The 8,894-nt window shown below is 32.6% G+C and overlaps 1 protein-coding gene across 1 annotated transcript in view; it reads left to right on the top strand.

The window, feature by feature from the left end:
• Window positions 1-8,181, top strand: part of LOC122043644 — a 63,237-nt gene extending 55,056 nt beyond the window's left edge. The window contains exon 2 of the mRNA XM_042604250.1: window positions 7,477-8,181. Within this exon, the coding sequence (XP_042460184.1) occupies window positions 7,477-8,181 (705 nt within the window). The remainder of the gene's footprint in view (window positions 1-7,476) is intronic.
• The last annotated feature ends 713 nt before the right edge of the window (window positions 8,182-8,894 follow it).

The following is an 8,894-nucleotide window of genomic DNA, read 5'->3' on the forward strand; positions in this document are numbered from 1 at the left end:
TATATTAATTGTCAGCATCCCAATGTTTTCAGCCAATAAGGATCGACTGCTTGGATAAACCAAGGAGCATAACATATGCTAGTCTTACAAAACTGATGATGTTCAATCTCATCAATTCATCGACTAGGGAATATTTCAATACGTACATAATTACAATGGAGAGATACCCACTAATTATGATTCAATTACAATTTCACTCATGTTAAGCATTGTATTGTGGACAACATTAATTGAGTTTAAGATCAATATCATATATATATAGAATGTACACTCAAATAAGTAATTTTATTTATTTAATAAATAATATAATATCTAAGGTGACTGTCTTAGTATACTCTCAAATATAACACTTGATTCCCAATTAGGATTTCAGTTGCCTAGATCTACTAGGACTTAATCACTGATTGGTTTCCAACCAGAACTTCATCACTTCCAAGTAACCTTCTCATGCATACTTGATACCAACTAGTTAGATTTCAACAAACCTAACTTTAACCTTAGACATATATCAAAATTTTAGATTCAATGTTGTGCTCTCATCATCAACAATCTCTCCCTTTTTGATAATATAAAAACTAAGTTAAAGTTAGTTAAATATAATAAAAATAATTTTTTTAAGTTTATATTCAATGTATGATAATAATAAATGATAAGTGTAATCATACCTGAATATATTAATTTAACTCATAACTCCCCCTTAATCATATAAAGATTTTGGAAGTTCTATATTGGGAAGTTTTAAACTTTTGAAAATAATTTAAAATTTGGGTTTGAACTTGACTTTAACTAACCCTTGTTTTTCTTTCTCTCCTTTTTCATACATCAAAAATGGATTAAGAGGAGAATTAAGCAAGACATAATAAGTCAAAGCACAAGTCCAAATAATTAATTGTATATTAATAAGCAAGATTAATGCAAGCATGTAATTAATTACAAATTGGAAGTTAACCATAGAGCCTGGTTATGATGTCTGACTTCCATGCGCGATTCTCACATACATCCGGGTACCCCGCGCACCCAGTTAGATAAGGGAGTCGTGTACGGGAATCAGGCAGTATATCAATCTTGGTCAACCATAAGGTAAGTCAAGTCATACCACATAACCTCATCAGCATGCTATCAATGAAAACTTGTTCTAAGGCTAAGTAAAGTCACATTCTAAGGTTTTATTGCTCTATTTTAGCTCTGAAAACATATTCTATCAATGAAAATAAGTAAAGAGTAGTTTATCCGAACTAAAAGAGAAAAACAAACAAAAGAATATGTAAGAATGCAAAATATGCTCATGAAATGTTATAAAATGTATGCTAAACAATGCTAAAAAAATACGCAAGAAATGCACACATCATATACTTATAGTTAGGGTTTGGATTGAGCTTGGATTGTTTTAATCAATTTAATTGTTTGTTCCAACTCAAAGCACAAAGTTCACCCTATGTTATATTTAGGTTTTGCTTTGGACTAATTGAGCAAGAGTTTCCTAAATTAGCTTTCAAGTTGTGATGAGGTAAGGGGTCTTCTTGATAAGAACAATGACCACTTCCTATGACAAAGTTAACTTAAGAATCTAGTGTTAAATCAACTTTAATATAACATCTTGGTCTAACTATTTTAGAGTGAGGTGAGTTATCTTTTGCTAGTTCTATTTGATTAGATGTACCAGGTAGGATACTTCTTATCCAACCTAGACATGCACCTAACCAAATTTTCCTAGTTATTATCAATTCAATCCACTTTGATACCAAATATAGGATCAAACTCAGTACTAGAGGGGATGAATAGTGTTACAAATTTTATGAGCAGATAATACCTGAAATAATTAAATCAATAGAATAGCACAACAAAAATAAAAATAACTTAGAAATAATTCAATCAAGTATAGCAAAACAATGTAAGCATGCAAAGGACATAACTAAAAATTGAGCATGCAAGTAGTTAATCAACTAAATCAGAAATATAGATATACGTAGCAATTATAAAAATATGATTCTTTTTTCTAATATTTTCTTTCTAGAAAGTCTTTGGAGGTGGGAACACATTACAAACAAAGAATCTAAAAAATTAAGCATAATAAAAATAAATATGACCACACAAAAAAATGAAATATTACTTTAGATGTTGTTGATCAGAAATGAAGCATGAGCAATGTATCACAGCACAGAAAGTAAGAGAGTACTAGAGCATGAGCACAAGAGATTGAGAGAATGAGTGTTTGAGTGATTTTAAAGCTCTGTCTTAATGCTCTTCATATAGCCCTTCTCCAGTCTCCTAGAGCCTCCTCGGTGGTCTGTATATGTGTTGACATGGCTATAACTTCTGTCTGGTAGATAACATTAATTGTGTTGCTCGATCGATTGGAAGCTCTCTAGTTGTTTGGAGAGGAATCAAATCTAATCTTGACCTGACTCACTTAGATTATCAATAATCTCAACTCCTGGTCTCTTGAAATTAAGTTGCTCTGGTTATCCTGAGCTAGATACGGTTGCCTGGATCCTCCAACTTTACTCACCAAGAGTTATCACCAGTCAGTCGCCCTAGACTCCTTTTGGTTACCTGGATTCATTGAACTGCTTCCCTACAATTGTTACACACAATGAGTAAGATATAAAATGTAAAGTCACTCGCACTTGGTCTTGTTGACAAGCTCAACCCCCAATTGACTCATCTAGACTGAGTTGTCAAGCTATGACTCCTAGTTGATTCCACCTAGACTTGTTTACTAAGTTTCAGCTCTTAGCTTACTCTACTTAGACTTGTTCGCCAAACTTCATCTCCTAGCTTACTCCACTTGGACTTGTCCACCAAGCCTTCAGCTCCTAGGTGACTCTACTTGAACTTCATTCACTTTCCTCCCAACTAGGACTTTCTTATTTGGTTCCCAACCAAGATTTAGCTCTTGTCTGATTCACAATCAGGACTTCAGATGTCTATCGCCACTAGGACTCAGTCACTAACTGTTTCTCAGCCAGGACTTCAACACTTGTCAAGTAACTTGCTCCTACACATTAGACACTAATTTGTTAAATCACAACAAGCCTAATTTTAATCTTAGTCAGGCATCAAAACTCTAGATTAAATGTTTTGTTCCAGCACTAACATTTCTTGGTTGATCCACCTATACACTTGATTAATCTGTTAAATCACAATAAGATTTAACTTTAACCTTTACCAACATCAAAACTCAAGTTTAATTATTTGCTACTCCCTTCACCAATAATATCTATCTTTTAGATTTATGACAACCTAGTTCAAAGTTGAAAAAAAAATATAATTCATTTTCAAAAACTCCCCCTCAAATTAAACTTTCCCCTTGAATTTAATATCCTTGAGGTTTTTTAAAATACTTAAACTTAAAAAAAAAAAATTTAACTTTTAACCTATTCTCTTTGGTTTGACATACATAAAAAAAATCAATAGGGAAACTTCAAAAGATCACAAAAAATAGTAATGGTGATTTCAAAAAATATTTCTAAAATATAAATATTTATGAAAATAATCTTTGAAAAAACATTTAAAAGAACACTTTAAAACAACTACTTTCAAAATTATGGGACTTTTGAGAACATTTAGCAGAAAGAATGTTTCCAACCTTTTCTAACAGTTTGTTTACATATACTCAAAAGATTTTGCAAAATGAGCTTTTCTAAGTACTTAAAGATTTTTTAAAAATATTTTAGAATATAGAAGATGAGTTTATCAAATGGATTTTCAAAACATATTTTGAATAACATAATTTTTCAAGTAAAAAAAAATATTTTGAAACAAGATTTTCAAGTAAGAAAATTTTTAAAAAGGTATTTGAAATTCTAAACAAGATTTTTCAAGTAAGAAGATTTCTAAATAAAATTTTCAAAAATGTTTTGAAGTTAGAAAACCAATATTTTTAAGGATAGATAAAAAGATATTTTTCAAAAACCTTTTGGAAATTATGACTGGGATTTTTAAAAACACTTTGAAAGTCTAAGTAAGATTTTTTCAAGTAGTAAAAGGTTTTTTAAACAATGTTTAGAAAATCTAAACAAGATTTTTAAAGTAATTTAAACTCTAACTTAAAATATTTTGAAATTTAGGAAATATGTTGTCAGATACGGCAATTAAATGATAAGTATTATAGAGAAATAGCCTTATTGAATTTTTAAAGAATTTATAATAATTTTTTGAGATTTAAACGGAGTCCGTATGACACATTTTAAGAGGATCAATTATTGAATTATGAGAAAGCTTGTTTGAAATAACTATTTAAGTTAGGAGTTGATTAACTTCATTAACCTAAATTAGATTATTTAAGCCTAAGTATGGAAACCCTAAGACCATCTCCAATGCACATCACCAAATTTGGTGCAATTTTCACACCAAAATGGTGCTATTTCAACACCAAACACTATTTCAATTCCAACCCATCATCACCATATCACACCAAAAAGGAATATTCTTTAGAATATTCTATAATTATTATTAATTTTTTTATATGATAATTATTATATTTAAAATGAATACTTCTTAATATTTGATATTTTAAATTTTTTAAAATTTAATATCCAACTAATTAATATATATATATATATATATATATATAATTTTTATTTTTAATTTTATTATATAATTACTCAGGAATAAATATATTTTAAAAATATTTTAAAATCACATACAATTAGGACGATGTGGCATGACATGACACTGAATCAAAATTTGCATAATTTTATATTCACATTTTTTTCACTATATAATGGCTTACCAGATATTGGTATAACACATTGTATGTCAACAATTTTGTGAGAGTTTCTCTTCTACTAAAATGAGTACAACCCCCTGACAAGCTTCATACTCATTTGAAGAAGATAAACACTTATGTTATGTTTACCTTCATATTTCACAAAAGCCAATCATTGGGATTAACCAATCGAAGGATCAATTCTGGGCAAGAGTTGAGAAAGAGTTTCTGTAACACCCGAAAATTCTCAAAATAATTATTAGAAATATCCTAGTATTTTTCTGGAATTTTAGGATATTTTTATAGAATTTTTAGAGTAGCGGAGGTAGCAAAAATAAATGGAATCGTAAAATAGCCTACGCGGGAATTGAACCCGAGACCTATTGGATCCTACGACTTATAGCGGACTCCAGTAACCAAGTGAACCCAGCAGGGCCGTGCTGAAAGAAAAGGGAGGCAATTAAATTTATATTAAAGTTGGGCTGAGTTACCCACTTAATATAAATAGGAAATTAAAAGAGGAGTTATTAGATTTTATTCGTGACTTTTCCTCACCCTAACCTCACGCCGCCCCCTCCCTCTCCTCCTCCTTCTCTCGGCGCACCAAGAAAAGGCTAGGGTTCCATCTCCTAGGCTACCAGGAGCACCTCCCGGCGACGACTCCGAGATGAGGACGCTTCCCTCCGCGAGAGGAACGCGTAGACGCGAGAGGATCGTCAAGAAGAGCGTCTCCACCGGAAAACTAGCGACTAGATTTGTAAGAAAATCTGAATAGGAGGTAAGAAACCCCTCACCTGCAGTATAAGTAGCTATTCGTATGATTTTTATGCATTAGTTTAGTCGTATGCAAATTTTGACACATAGGGTGTGCACTAGCGCACACCAAGTGCTCGATAGAATGTTTAGCACAGTCAAATGCAATGTAGGCATTTTAATAGCTTAGCTAAAATGTAATAGAAGCATTTTACAGCATAATTGAGTCTTGCTACCGCTTTTACAGGACTAGATGTCCAATGGGTGGGCTCCCACAGTCGCCTCTAAGCTTAGACAACCTAGTAAAAGCAAGACAAGAATTATTAGCTTATTTCAGTACTTTACTTTTAGCAGTGGCACTGTACTGGATTAGATATCCATTGGGTTGGGCTCCCACAGTCGTCCCTAGGTTCAGATAACCTAGTAACCCTACTAAATTCGGGACTTGCAAACCCGGGTCTAGTTAGGGATGCGCGCATAGCAAGTACAGTTGTCGGGCCCATCAGCAGCATGATTATGTATTTTCACTTATTATGTAATTAGTTTTCAGAACCTCACAAAATAGCTATGTGAAAGTAGTACAACTCTAGCATTAGTTTAGTATCAGCTTAGTTCAGTCCATGCTCTGTTTAGTTTTCTTATAGAGGCATGTGATAGTCTTATGATCAGTTTTGATTTCCATATCTTATGAACCTGTATGCCATGTTTTAGTATTCACGTGTAGTGATTTCAGTATGCCATGTTTTCTCAAGTTCAGCATATGATTTTAATAGCATTCTTTTAAAAGCATATTGCATCGAATGCATGTTTTAGTGAGGTAGATGGTTTCTTACTAAGCTCTCAAGCTTACAGATACTTTTTCCTTATACTGCAGATAAAGGTAAAGGAAAAATAGACTAGCGGAGGCTGGAGGTCAATGCAACGAGGAAGATGTGTGTGAGCTGGAGTTTGGAATAAAGATCCTAGGGATTTTAGCAAGTTAATTATTGGAACCTTGTTATTTTAGTTTTGCCGTTCAGTTTGTTTAAATGCCATGAACTAGTAGACTATGCACTCTACCATGCTTAGAACATTAATTATGTGATGTTAGAATGTTTACCAGTCATTTTAGAACTTGTATGTGTGATTGAGGCACGAAACAGTGCTGAAATCAGACTTCTGGTACGAAATCAGAAACCCCAATCGATCGGCTGATCGATTGGAGGCTTCTCAATCGATCAGCCGATCGATTGAGAAGTTCGTACCACGAACAGTAAGCTCCTGGATCGATCAGCCGATCGATCCGGATGCCTTCTGTCGCGAACAGTAAGCCCTGGGATCGATCACTAGATCGATTGGCCAGTCTGGATCGATCAGCCGATCGATCCAGAATATTGCCCGAGCACAGTAGCGTGCTGAATCGATCACTGGATCGATCCAACCTAAGTTCTGTATAGAGTAGCCACCTGGATCGATCAATGGACCGATCAAGCCATTCCAATCGATCCGTGGATCGATTGGGAGGCCTGATAACAGCCGGTAGACCCTTAGTTTAGTTCCTTGACCATGGGGGATGTAACATATGTCAGGAATAGTTAGATTACACCCCTTAACACACATAGAATAAAGAAATGATAATAGCTTAGCCATGTTTTAATTAGTACAGCTTCCGCATCTAGATTTAGTGATGGTCATGGATATAGTTTAGCACAGCATAATGTGACGGTCCGGCCTTATAATTTAGTAGTAGAAGGTGGGTCGTTACAGTTTCATGCAGATCCAAATTTTGCGCATCATAGCCGACCGCCAAGATCTTTGCAAAAAAGAATGCTTCTTATGCTAAATTCAGTATCCAAAATGAAAGGTTGCATTCGACAAATCGAACATCTGAATCCTAGTGGAGCATCGGAACAAGATATTGTAAGTTACTATGCTCATATTTATTTTAGACTATCTAAATTTTAAAATCTAAGTCTAAATTTATTAATACATATTATTATCTTCATAACTGATGTTCAATTATTTTCTTGCAGTTAACTTGTGCCAAAATGTTATTTGCAGAAGACCCAAAATACATAAAGGGTTTCAAATTTGATCATGTCTGGAATATTCTCAAAGATATTGAAAAATTTGGCACTGACACTATGAATACTGCATCCATGAAATCACTACAACAAAATGCTAATGCTGGTTCATCTGAACAACAATTCTCCGAGGAAGCATTTCATACACCTTCATCTCCTTGTGTGTCTGCTTTTGATCTTAATATCACTGATTCAGATAGCGGTGGTAGTTCTATTAAACGACCTCCAGGGGTGAAAAAAGCAAAAATGAAGAAAAAGAATGATGAACAGATTACAAAGGTAATTAATATTAATGCTCAACTTGTTGAGGCAATGAATGCAAGTACTGCTGCTACTACAAAAATGGCAGATACTATGCTTTACAAGGAAGAAACCAAAATTTTATTCAAAGATTTGAACTCGATCTCTAACCTGATGATGCGTGAATATATTCGCAATGAGCAAATTAGAATTATGCAAAAGAGAATGCAAGTACAAGGATCTCATTCAGCTGCACATCAAGGAGAAGGATCTCAAACATCTCAAATACAGGGAGAAGAATCACAACTTAATCAATATCAAGGTGAAGATCAAGAATCTCAGAATCCTACGAATATTTTTGGGCAATTTCATAATTATTTTAGCGGAATGGGGATTGATCTTCCTGAATATTAGTATTATAATATTGTTAAAGTAATTTTAAGTTTATGTGTGCTTTATTAGTATAGTTTGTACCATGTACTTGTTTGTTAAGCTTAGTTAATTATGTTTTTAAGTTTGTATTAGTAATATTTTAATTTAATGTCATTACTATCTTTATTTTGTATGTCAATGTAATGGGTAATGTATTGTATATTTATGCATATCAAAAATTTTAATATTTTATTGTATTATGTTTATGAAATTAGTGATAATTTATAAATGTAATTATAATTAAAATATATTAAATAAAATTAAAATAATAATTTTAATAAATTAAATATTTACAAATATACATAATAAAATTTAAATATTCTATTAAATGCACTTAATTTAAATTTATAATAAATAATAATTACATTTAATTATACTATAAATAAAGAAAAAGAAAATAATAATTATTAATTAATTACATTTGATTTTATAATAATATAATAAAAAAAAAATCTCTCCATCACCAAATATGGTGATGTGAATAGTGCAACACCAAATATGGTGTTGCAAATTCACATCACCATATTTGGGATGGGTTTTGGTGTATGGGTTGGAGCAATTTGGTGTCAAATTGACACCAAATTTGGTGTTTTGGTGATGGATTTGAGATGCCCTAAGTCCCATTTTCCTTATTCCCGATCTCGATTTACCTCTTCCTCCTCCATCCGACGCACGCCTCCTCTTCCTCGAACCCG

Source organism: Zingiber officinale, chromosome 2A (assembly GCF_018446385.1).
Source record: "Zingiber officinale cultivar Zhangliang chromosome 2A, Zo_v1.1, whole genome shotgun sequence".
Classification (NCBI taxonomy): Eukaryota; Viridiplantae; Streptophyta; class Magnoliopsida; order Zingiberales; family Zingiberaceae; genus Zingiber; species Zingiber officinale.